Consider the following 12,597-nt stretch of genomic DNA (forward strand, 5'->3'; position numbering starts at 1 on the left):
GACTTAGCCTTTGTCTCTGTAATTCAGCAGGGCATTGAAGGCCAAGGACATGATGAATGTCTATATGTATGCATGAGTGGGGCAAGGGTAGTGTGTGTGTGTGTGTGTGTGTGTGTGTGTGTGTGTGTGTGTGTGTGTGTGTGTGTGTGTGTGTGTGTGTGTGTGTGTGTGTGCGTGTGCGTGTGCGTGTGCGTGTGCGTGTGTGCGTGTGCGTGTGTGCGTGTGTGTGTGTGTAAAATAGGGTGAGGGAGAGAATGGATCTGATTTCCCCTCGTCATCGGTGCTCAGTCTGAGGTCCCCAGCTGTCTCAAACAGTCACTTTGACGCATGAAAGCCTGGCCACACACAAACACACGCATGCACACCCATGGGCAAATACATGCATACACTCAGACGGAAAGACTGAAATGCCCCATTGGAAGTGGGAGTACAGCTTAAAGGGAAAAGAATCCAAAGTTGGAGACTGTTTTGGTAGAAATCTGAGGGCCTCAAATCAGGGAGAATTTGTTTTTTTGGCTGACTTCCATTCTCAAATCAAGCGGTTAAAGGACTAGAGACTCACAACCAGTGCCAACAGGTGAAGAACTCATTTGCCGAGGGGTACAACTTCACACCAGATTTGCGGTTCTCCATTTGAGCTGAGTGAACCTGGACAAGAAGTAGGTTTCAGCTTTAGTTTGTGGTTATGACTTTGCTAAAGAATTTACTTGCATGAATATGTGACAGAGGATTGGATAATACGTTGACTGGTGGTAGAATCAGTCAGCGTATTATTTATCTACTTTTTTCTTTAGAATCCAATTTCACACTATTGAAAGTAATTGACGCTCCAGTGACTCACAAATGACAGATTTTTTTTTTTATCAATTGTTGCCATACCTTCGAGAATGTTTCTGTTCGTCCCCTTACAGGCAGAGGCACTCAAATTTAGCTGTGATGAGATTGAATTACAGTTCCCAGGAATAGACAAGTCGACTCTGCATGCATGCATGTGTGTGTGTGTGTGTGTGTGTGTGTGTGTGTGTGTGTGTGTGTGTGTGTGTGTGTGTGTGTGTGTGTGTGTGTGTGTGTGTGTGTGTGTGTGTGTGTGTGTGTGTGTGTGTGTGTGTGTGTGTGTGTGTGTGTGCGCGTGTGCATGTGCGTGTGTGTGAGAGAGAGAGTACATTCATAGGTGACTTTATTTACATATAAAATGTGTGCATACCAGCACAAGTGTGTAGACACCTAAGAATATTATGCACATCAGCACATGCCACCCATGTTCCCAATTCTGTGAAAATGTTTTGCATGAAATGTGCGTTGTCATCCAGTTTCCACAGCAGTGGTCAAGATGCCTTATATTTCTTTCAGTATAAATATTCTGAATAAACACTGGAGGATGTTAATGGACCATAATTTATAAATAAATTACACGTCTATGCCAAACTGGATGAACAGTGTTGGGTCCGTTATTTATTCATTCATTCATTTGTTTTTGTTTTTTTCCATTCACTTCCAATGAATGAGTATATTTTCATAATTTGGTTTAGTAAGGTGAATGTTTGGGATTCAGGGTTTGTTAGCTCTGATTAATACAAATTTCAATCCACAATTGGTCATTTGGTGCCGAGGGTGTAGTGCAGCAAATGTGCACTCCAATATTTAATGATTTATTGAAACGCCCAAGTTAAAGACAACTGTAAAATATTCAGGATGGGGGCACACACCCAAACTCATCATATATCCTTTTACTTTGCATGGGACCATCTAAGTATTGCAAAGCAGAATTCATTCAAAATTCTGCAAACATTCATTATTCTAGGTCACTGTTTCTCAAAGAGTAGGTCTGGATCCCAAAAGAGGATTGCGAGGTGATGTGACCGTGTCACAAGTGGCGAGCAATGAATGTGAAGGAAGTCGATTTTGTAATAATGAATTATGTTTATGTTTCAAATCTGGTTAAGAGCACTGCACATGAATAATGATTTCTTCTGTCTAGGTTGGACTGTACTAACAGTTTCCACACCACATCATGGACAGGTGCGTATAATCAAATCTCCAAACACAATACATTTTCCAACATCAAATATTAAACATTACTGGTTCTTAGACCTAGCCGTAGCAGTTTACTTCTATGTCCTTTATCCCCCACTGAAAAGCTGGTATGTACAGTACTGTACTGACAGTTACGTTAAAGGAGCACTTCATCCATTTTCAACCTAACTTCATATAATTGCTCATTATAAGATTGCACCATTTTCTGTCGCTCTGTGTATCTGAGGAGGGCTGTGGAAAGTTCAGAAACACGCCTACCAGTGACATCATCAGTAGGTAGGTTTAGTCATTTCGAACAAGATTTAAATTGTTTTATTTCATTTTTTATTAATGAGAGAACAATGGCTTCTATTATAGCATGCTAACTTTCCTGGAAGAGAAAGCCTGCAGTTTAAATTATCTTGGATTCCTCATCGATGATGTCACCGGTAGGCAGGTTTCTGAACTGGTACCATTATAATGAGCATTAGTGAGGACCAATTATATGAAGATACTTCAGGTTGAAAACGGGTGAAGAGTTCCTTTAACCATGAGCTAACTGTCCTCAACATCTCTCATACAATAGTTTGATCAACCATTCAAACAAATAATTTTGCTGTTCCATTGACAAAAGACATCAAATGGATATTTACATTACATTCATTCCATGGTAATTTACATTGACGTAGGAGAGGTGTTTTTGACAATGGCACACAATCATCAAACACCACAAATCGACATTGTTAGACAATCTCATCTCACTTTACATTACTTCATGATTATTGTCTCCGCCAGGCCGAAGGCATGGCGAGAGAGTATGTTTTACCCTCCGTCCGTCCGTCCGTCCGTCCGTGTGTGTGTGTGTGGGAGCAGCTAATCTCCGCCACCGTTGCCCCGGTCGCTGTGAAACTGCACACACACACTCCCTCGATGCCACAGCAGAACCTCTGCCCCACATTTTTCACATGGGCCTGTTATAGCGCCACCAGGAGGCCGATTTGTGCAAAACACATTTTTGGATATTACTCCTACAGATTTTATCCAAATATCACGCAAATCGGTACACTGTATCTCTATAGTCATGTGATCAAGATGGATCTCTCCGATATTTCATATTCCATCCTGATTGGCTAAGGTTGGCTTCCAAAGTTTGCAGGATTGGTCCGTTTTGAACAAAATGTCTCAAATCATGAACGCAGCGTGTGATTTCCGTGAAAATTTGCACGCACATTCCCACTAGGCCAAGGAAGAAATGCCCCCTTTTCACATTGGCCTGTTATAGCGCCACCAGCAGGTCTAATTTAGCAAAACACATTTTTGCAAAAAAAAAAAAAAGTAAAAAGCCTCAAATCATGAATGCACGCTCATTCCCACCAGGCCGAGGAAGAAATGCCACCCTTTTCACATTGGCCTATTATAGCGCCACCAGGAGGCCACAATAACGACGTGACCTGGCGGAGACCTGTGCTCCGAGGAGCACTTTTTCTAGTTACAGATGTTTTTTTTAAAGCTACTATAGGTAAGCTATTGTAATTAAAGTTGACAAAAACATTCTTACAGGCCGTATTATACAGAATAGATTCTGTATTTTAGGTGGATCATTTAGAAAAACATAATATGAACTCTTTCTCTAAACTGGTGTGTGTATATATATGTTTGTGCGTCCATGTGTGTGTGCGCTGTGCGTGGGTGCGTGTTTGTATGTTTTATCTATCTTTGTGACAGTGAGGAAGATAAGAACTCAGTGGATATCCATGACCACCCTCCGGGCCCTGACAACCTAGTCCACCAGGATGGAGACACTGTGAGTGGCAGCAACATGCCAACCTATTACCATAGCAACACTGTATCCGTCCCCCATCCTATCACCATAGCAACACAGAACTCGTCCCAAGTGCTTTTAAAATAGCCACCAACTGGTAGGTCCAAATACTGTACACCACCAATTACTTTAATTGATATTGGACTGAAGGGTTCCTCCTTTGACCAAGAGGGACCAAGTGATGCTTCTTGCTAATCTGTGCATCACACGATCAATTAGAACATGCTGTTCCCTCTCTGTACACACTCTATAGGCCTACTGTACTTAGTTTACCGGAGTCCCCAAGGCTCTATACTAGGTCCGCTGTTATTCATTCCCCTTACACCAAATCCCTTTGCTGCAAATAGCTGATTGACATGCTCACATTGTGAGCTTATCTGCTCATTTCATCACGTGACCACCCCACAATAGGGACGCTGCAGCTCATGTGGTTAAAGGCAAAACATGAAACAGTTATGATGGTACAAAACTGAAAATTTTAATGTATGACACAGTTGTATTGTAGTGACAGCACAGCAGCACTCCAACACATCCACACTATGACTGTTGCTATGTAACACTAAAATAACAAAGTTGGTAGATTTAAGAACAAAAAGGAGTTACAAAGAATATTGAGATGCATTAACACTGCTCAGAGGTGACATATCACACACATCAATTATCTTAAAAACTATGCCCATGTATCAAGGCTTAAATATAACTCTGTGTATGCAGGTCTATTTTATCTATGAAGAAGAGGTGGAGGTAGAGGAGAAGACGCCAGAACCCCCTCCAGAACCGGTTCGCATGGTCAACGACAAACCCCACAAGTTTAAAGACCACTACTGCAAGAAACCCAAGTTCTGCGATGTCTGTGCCCGCATGATAGTCCGTATGTAATGCCTATTCTTGTAACTTAAGGCTGTCACTGTAAGTGTAAAAAGGTAGTTATGTCAGGATAAATACCAGTAATAGTGGAAAATATGGATTTCATTAAATCAAGTCATCAGTGAATACAGCAGTAAATAATAAAGTGTTGTTTTGCATATTGTTGACTGATCCTTATCTTCCAACACAGTGAACAACAAGTTTGCTTTGAGGTGCAAAAACTGCAAGACCAACATCCACCACTCATGTCAGTCCTACGTTGAGTACCAAAGGTGTTTTGGCAAAATTGTGAGACATTTTCCCCTTTTAATTCTTATTCATAGAAGTAGAAAATACCTATATACTGTGTGTGTGTGTGTGTGTGTGTGTGTGTGTGTGTGTGTGTGTGTGTGTGTGTGTGTGTGTGTGTGTGTGTGTGTGTGTGTGTGTGTGTGTGTGTTTTATATATATATATATATATATTTTTTTTTAAAATTATTATTATTATTATTTTTATTTTTTTTCACTGTGGCAGCAGCATTTTTGGCTCTATGCATTTATATAGTACTATAACACTGATACATAGAATCCTGCCTATTCTCTACAGCCTCCTGGTTTCAGAAGAGCCTACAGCTCACCCTTGTACAGCAGCGACCAGCCAGATCCAAGTGAGACAAATGTTTCTATTGTGATGAAACTAGGGTCAAGAAAATCTATATTTTGTTTCTAAAAGTTTGAAGACAAGAATTGTCTTATATATATAACTGTGAATCAATGCACAGAAATAGATAAACATCCTATATTCAAATTGCCTAGAGGGTAATTTGGCCCATCCGACTGTGAGTTGTTGTTGTTGTTTGTTTTGGTTTGGCGACAAAAGCAGGGGATCTGGGGGTCCCCCCCTGATACATTTCCCCCTGGTTTCTACTGACCGTAAATGAAGGCTATTTTTCAGCGATTGCAAATCCGCCATCTTTCTATATCGGAAAGATGGCCATCTTTCTATACCGGTCCGAAAAATGGACTCGGAAATTAATGATATTGGTTGGGATGAACTGGTTGGGTTGCTTCTGACACCAGCAGGGGTGAAACAGTGGGACTACAGGCCATTGATATGAACTGTCACTTCCTATATATTCCTAATTGGAATAGTCAATTGCAATTACGGTTTTATTATCCTCACACTATCAGCAATAAACTTGTGTTATGATAGTATGGTAGTGTTTTGGAAGATGTATCTTTCTGTCGAACCTTTCACTTTGACAGACAAAAGGGACAAAGAAATACAACAAAGTGAAAGAGTAGGTGTCAAACGTGGAGCTATTTAGGTTATCGTGCAAAGGTATAGAGAAATATATGCATATGCATATTTAGTCACCTGCATAGTGAAATCATATTAAAAAAATCAATACACACATGTTGACCTATCCTCATCGGCTATGCTCATATCGCAGAGGCACAGCACTGAAGGCAATACTTCACATTCACATCTGAAGAGCTAATCTATAAATACATAATATGCATACAGTATGTACCTTCCTTCTGCTACCATCTGTACCATATCAGCGGTGTCCAATAATGTCTGATTGAGTGGACATTAAAATGCTCACTGTTCATTTATCAATTTCTAACTCTGAGTGTACAAATGTAACCAAATGTACAGTCTCAGAATTACATTAACACTTAGGATTTTACAGTGTGGTTAACTGCTCTTTCCTCTGGTCTACAGACAACCCCAACCGTAATGACCCTGTGTTTGACACTCTGCGTGTTGGAGTCGTCATGGCTAACAAGGAACGCAAGAAGAACGACAACGACAAGAAGGTGATAATACAGAACATAATTAATATGTGTTGTAAAACAAATCGCTTTACTTCAGCTAAATCAGTCAATTACATGACAGCCTCCTGTGATTGCTAAATAATGCTGTCAAGTGGATTACCTGAGGGAATGAGATCACATTACTCATTAGTTTGTAGCTTGCAAGTATATGTGGATGGAGAGGCACTGGTATACACCATACAGTAAGCTTATATACTGTGATTTTCCTACTTTTAGTTTTATAATCATTCACGTAAAGGTTCCACAGATGACTTGTACCCATACTTTTTAGACATGTTTTTGCTTAGTAGTCTGCATAGTATTGTTGTGTTAGCAGCTGACTGGAGGTAAAATGTGCTCAGTTCAAGAGCATAATATTTGTTATTGTTTTCGTATTGAAATCCATAGAAAATGTGACTGTGTTATGGTTTGTGTTTCAGACGATGATGATGATGGAGGAGGAAGAAGAGGAGAACCAACAGCCCAAGGAGAATGAAGAAGGTGGCGAAGGTATGGAGTTTATACAACAAGCAACATAAGACTCTGATTAGTAGTTCTTAACAGCTGATATGAGTGTACTGTAGATGCATCGTGTGTCATCATGTGACTTTTCAATGTGTAAGCTGCTGCTAAAGTTAAAACGATTGAAAAAATGCAGTTTAAAATCTATATATGATTCACCTTTTAATATGTAGTAAATGGTTTAATCAGTTTAAATGCTTAATTTCATATGTAGAGCTGAAGATTCCAAAAGCACTGGCCACCGTTATTTTAACCAATTTGTATGGTAGAGAATGTTAATTTAGCAATATTACACGAGAGGGTGTGCTTTACCCTGATTATTGGCACGCCAGTGATGCGGTCAGGAACGCGGCAGAGCGGAGTTCCCCAAGCATCACCTGCCAGTAGGACACCTACTGGTGGAGAACTAGTACTGCCTGAAGCTCATAAGCGCATCATCTCCCTTGGCCCAGCAACGTTCTGTCTTAGCCTAGTGGACTCAAGTGGTAGAAAATGTTTCCCATGCAGGAGACCTGGGATCAAATTACGGGGACATAAATCTAAAGGATTGCACCGTTAATGAGGCTGGATTAGAGTAAAGCTCAATCACAAAGTGAGAGCCATTCATTTGTTGATGTCTGATGTGCTTACAGGAAAACCAGAGGATAAGAAAGACAAAGGTGGAGACAAGGCAGACAAGGATGAAAAGGTAGGAAACGTAACGTAAGGTGGGGAAAGTATATAGCCAACATCTCAAGACATGTTCAGATAAAATGTAATGAGTATTTGGTGTTCATTTTGCATTTGTAGGAGAGCGTAAATGGAAAAGCCCGTTTGTTTCAATTTGTATACTCTGAGAATTAAATGAACACTAAGGATTGTCTGTGACATTTTGTTGACAGAGCAAAGGTACCTTCTCCCAGTCTCACTACTACCTGGCTCTGTACCGCTTCAAGGCCATCGAGAAGGACGATCTGGACTTCCAGTGAGTCACTGCACGCTCAGTCATTTATGTCACTGATTCTCAAAGGGGTCTGGGCACCCCCAGGGGTCCTTGACGGGGTTCCAGGGGGTCCCCAGCAAAATGAGGACAGTTTAAACACTTAAGACCTATTTTATCAGCTACTCCAAAACGTGACGCGTTGTGAGTTTGTAGATCTGCTATTTTTGTAAAATGTTGACAAATTACATATCTTATGGGGGTCCCGGGCAAAAAAATATTTTCGAATGGGGGTCCGCGGGACAATACATATTTAATTGGGTATCCTTGACATGGACATGTTTTGGAACCACTCATTCATGTGAACACAGAAGAAATGGACTAGCTTGATTATCATTTATTTTCAATCTATGTTGCATTTTCATCTACACTCTGTTTATTACTACTTAACTGGTGTGTGTGTGTGTGTGTGTGTGTGTGTGTGTGTGTGTGTGTGTGTGTGTGTGTGTGTGTGTGTGTGTGTGTGTGTGTGTGTTTCAGTCCTGGAGATCGGATCATAGTCCTGGATGACTCCAATGAAGAGTGGTGGCGGGTATGTTTGCCTTTGAATTAACTGAGCTTGTTATTACCATCATGCATACGTTTATGACATTGCACTACAGTAAGTAGGCCTACTACAGTAGTACATGTGTGTGCTATTTCAGGGAAAGATGGGTGAGAAAACAGGCTACTTCCCCACCAACTACCTGATCAAAGTGCGCGCTGCAGAGAGGGTGTTCAAGATCATCCGTTCCTTTGTGGGAAATAGAGAAATGGGACAAATCACGCTAAAGAAAGATCAGGTAATACTGTGTGTGTGAGTGCGTAGGCGTGCGTGTAAATTCACATGCACATAATCAAACTTTGACAGAATATCAGGCCTTGTGCAAAACATATCTGTCCATATTGGTGGAATACATTTCTGAAATATCAGTATCAGCTGATTAAAGATAATGTGCATTGGTGTATTTGTCTCCTTTTAGAAGGTACAAAGTAAAATCCTCTGTGTTAAAATGGACCCTTATGGATCCATTTGGAGTTATTTACTATGATCCAACAGTACCTCTGTGGTTAAGATCTGGCTGTGTGTTCCTCTGCATTTCAGATCGTTGTGAAGAAAGGTGAAGAAAAGGCAGGCTATTTGAAGGTCAGCACTGGACGTAAACTGGGCTTCTTCCCTATCGACCTGCTGGAGGAAATTACAGTTTCATAGGAAATCACATAAATCCTCATTGTTAATTTAACCATTTGATCCTCTTCTGGGGCGACCATTAGGCGAAGATATTTAGTGCCAATGAAAACAGAAGGGACCCAGGAGCCCTTGGGAATACGGTCAACTAAGTGCAGGGTTTAAGTGGTTAACTGCCATGGCAATGCTATCATGTAAGGACATGACATGACTAATGCATGCAGTACAGTGTGTCTCCAAAATGTGTTTGGAAAGATGCAGCTGAAGCGTTGACTTTTGTTGTGTACTGTATAGTCTAGTAGCATTTAAAATGGTCAAATATTGTTATACTCTTACACAAGTATTGAAATACTTCCAAGATGTTACAGCACACTTTAGAGCTCCATTACAGGTTTGTGATAAGCTAAGTTAGTTGAATTTGCTATTTTACAAGTTAACAATGTGCCTTTACTTACACACATGCCAAACTGAACAATGACTACTTGTAAACACCTGTGTTACAACAGTTTATAGAAGCTGTGGAAAAATGATTTCACATGTTTGCACTGTATCAAAGGCACTGATAGCCTTATGAGCTAAATGTTGAGCATTACAAATGCTTTGATTGCTACGCCTAAAGTGCACTTCGCTGTTGCTTGTCCAGAAAGGTTATATTTAGCCCATCTAGAGGGTATTAAAGAAATTAAAAGTCTTTAAAAGCTGCAACAATTTCAGGATACTTTGGTCCAGGGAACTGAGGGGACTTCCAGGCCAACGACGCAGTATGTGCATAGAATACCAGCCTATAGATAGTAGGCACAGGAGAGAGGAGTAACTTGATACACAAGTCTTACCACACACACACACACACACACACACACACACACACACACACACACACACACACACACACACACACACACACACACACACACACACACACACACACACACACACACACACACACACACACACACACACACACACACACACACACACACACACACACACACACACACACAAACTAGGTCATATGGCCATCCATGGAACCTGAGCTGGATGTGACAGGCACACTGTGCCTTTCAGTGTGTATGTGTTATGTATTTATTATACGTATAGGACAAGGCCTGAAAATAGCTGTATCTTGCATTTGCAGCTCCAAAAGACAATATATCCAATAAAAAAAGGAAACGTTAGCTATAACAATGACAAAACTGCTATTTTATTCACTGCTACTGCCCAAGTATCTATGCACATGTTTTGGTGATCCATTATCGATAAAATCAGAGTGGGCAGTACTACCCACTACACATTGTTTTATTTCTTTATTTCTTTAGCTGAGATGGAGACAGGAAAGGAGGCTCTGGCAAGCCAGGAGACATCTAGTTCCATTGATGAGGCATTGGGGCTATCTCTGGGCACTTTTGGAGGAAGTGGACTTTTAATTTACATTTTAGAATGCAACATAGTGTCACGTCATTTTGCATGTGGCTTTTCTTTATGACTTTTAAGAGGAATGTTTTTACAATGATGTTTTATGTATCAGTAAATCGTAACAAAGATGTATTTCTTAGGCCCATCGTGATGATCTTAGATTCTTTGCCCCTTCTTAATGTACTGTAGGTCTAACGGTCTCACTCATTGAAACATAATGGCAAAATGAAAGTGTCTAGTGAAAAAGATCTAATGTCACAACGTGGGAATTGGTTCATTTTAAGATTACATGGTCATGGAAGTCCTGCAGTTTCAGAATAAGTATGCTGAAATGTATTGAATTCATTTGCAACTGGGAATAAAATATTGTATTTTTTCAATTGGTATTTATTTGTGCGTTTCTTAGGATTGCTGTATTATTTATTAGCACTTTTCTTCACTCTACTTGGCAGTGTAACAAGCTGCAATCCTTTTGGCAAGGAATATGCGATGCATTATCAGCAATCCATGGGACTACATCTCCAGGAGATCCAGAAGTATGCCTGTTGGGCAACCTTTCGAATACCAATTTTACACGTTATTCCATTAAGCTTACAGAAATCGTATTGGGTATACTGTAGCTATTGAAATGAAAATCAGAACTCCCATGGTCAATTGGATTATGGCTTACAGAGGTGAGCAGCTGTATACCCCTAGAAAGGTTGATTGATTGATCATTAGCTCCCACCACCTCTAATTTTTATATTATCAATATTGTGGTATAACAAAAACAGTATTATTATGGTAAAGACGCTATCTCTCAATCTCTAAGTAATTGGTACACATAAATTTAATGAGTTACTTTTTAAAATTATTTAATGTATTGTAATTATTATTTTTCTTTTCTTTTGTCTCCCTATTTTTAGGTGCATGTAGTCATATGATGTATGTATTGTATAGTTCCTTGTCTTCTATGTTTGTCATGTAAAAACAAATGTGAAAAACCAAAAGAAAAAGAGACCCTTATTTAGTGTATTTAACCTGGAAGGTTTGCTCTGGGCTGATACTAGATCACCCTAGAGGGGACAAAGTCCCAATAGAAGGATCAAACCTACTTAAGTAATTATCCCACACAACTACCGGTAATAGGTACTGGTAGTATTTTTGCTCCAATGTACAGACTTGTTAAAAGACCAGCGATCTTCTGGAAGCATTTCATTGTTTTTGAGTGTCATCTACTGGTAAAAAAAAAGAATTGCGATTAACCATAGTTTTATTCTTAAATTATTTAAGTGGAAAATGCATCTCCTCTTGCTCTGCCTAATCTAAGTCATTAAAACGAGTTGAAAAACTGATGTCAGAGACACATCTGGCAAGTAATGTGGGTGTTTATCCACATTTATACCATGAGTGACTGACTGATTATGTCTATGAAGAAGACATGTCTTGTCTTCTTCCTTGGCTGTAACTTCCGAGTCAACCTCTAACAATTTGAACCAAGAATACTTATTTAGTTCTGCTTTAGACCAAAGAGTATTGACTCTGAAGACTCTTATTGGAGACAATACATTGATGGAGAGACAACTTATTGTCTGATAAACAGAGTTTGGTAACATTCCTGGAAGTTGTCTAGTCTACAAACTACCAGTGGTTCTCAATGTGGGTCCACAAGGGTCCTTGAGAGGGTTACACATAAAATGTATCAATTGTTACACATCAGAATATTACTTCATTTCCAGATTGTTAACATAATGACACACATTTCCACTACATCAGAAAAATTAATACAAATCAATGTCTGAACGTCTTTTTTTTTCACAAGTAAGGAAGCCCCGCCGTGAGGCAGGGCATCAAAAAATTAGTTGATACTCATAATGTTCCTCTCCACGGAAATCTTTAGTAAAAGGCGAAAGATTTATACGATCTGAAGAGAAACAAGAGTGTACTACAGAAAAACGTAACTGGAACTTACTTGATGTATAGACATAGCACCTTTGGTCAAGTTCTACAAGTTCTACAAAAAAAAAAAAACTT

General features: G+C 39.8%; 1 protein-coding gene across 1 annotated transcript; it reads left to right on the plus strand.

The window, feature by feature from the left end:
* Positions 1-308: 308 nt before the first annotated feature.
* stac3 (SH3 and cysteine rich domain 3) lies at positions 309-10,964 on the plus strand. The gene is made up of 13 exons (XM_084069806.1): positions 309-659; positions 1,979-2,019; positions 3,739-3,817; positions 4,550-4,706; positions 4,893-4,990; positions 5,289-5,349; positions 6,411-6,505; positions 6,943-7,012; positions 7,657-7,712; positions 7,906-7,988; positions 8,484-8,535; positions 8,648-8,785; positions 9,088-10,964. The coding sequence occupies exons 2-13, from the start codon at positions 2,012-2,014 to the stop codon at positions 9,193-9,195; spliced, it is 1,005 nt and encodes a 334-aa protein (XP_083925932.1). The 5' UTR covers positions 309-659; positions 1,979-2,011; the 3' UTR covers positions 9,196-10,964.
* Positions 10,965-12,597: the final 1,633 nt, after the last annotated feature.

Source organism: Gymnoscopelus microlampas (assembly GCF_963454915.1).
Source record: "Gymnoscopelus microlampas genome assembly, chromosome: 10".
Classification (NCBI taxonomy): domain Eukaryota; kingdom Metazoa; phylum Chordata; class Actinopteri; order Myctophiformes; family Myctophidae; genus Gymnoscopelus; species Gymnoscopelus microlampas.

Excerpts from the sequence above, each read along its gene's own strand:
- stac3 (XM_084069806.1), top strand. Across the intron at positions 5,350-6,410 it reads CAGCGACCAGCCAGATCCAA|ACAACCCCAACCGTAATGAC; the intron begins GTGAGACAAATG and ends TCTGGTCTACAG. Across the intron at positions 7,013-7,656 it reads GAATGAAGAAGGTGGCGAAG|GAAAACCAGAGGATAAGAAA; the intron begins GTATGGAGTTTA and ends ATGTGCTTACAG.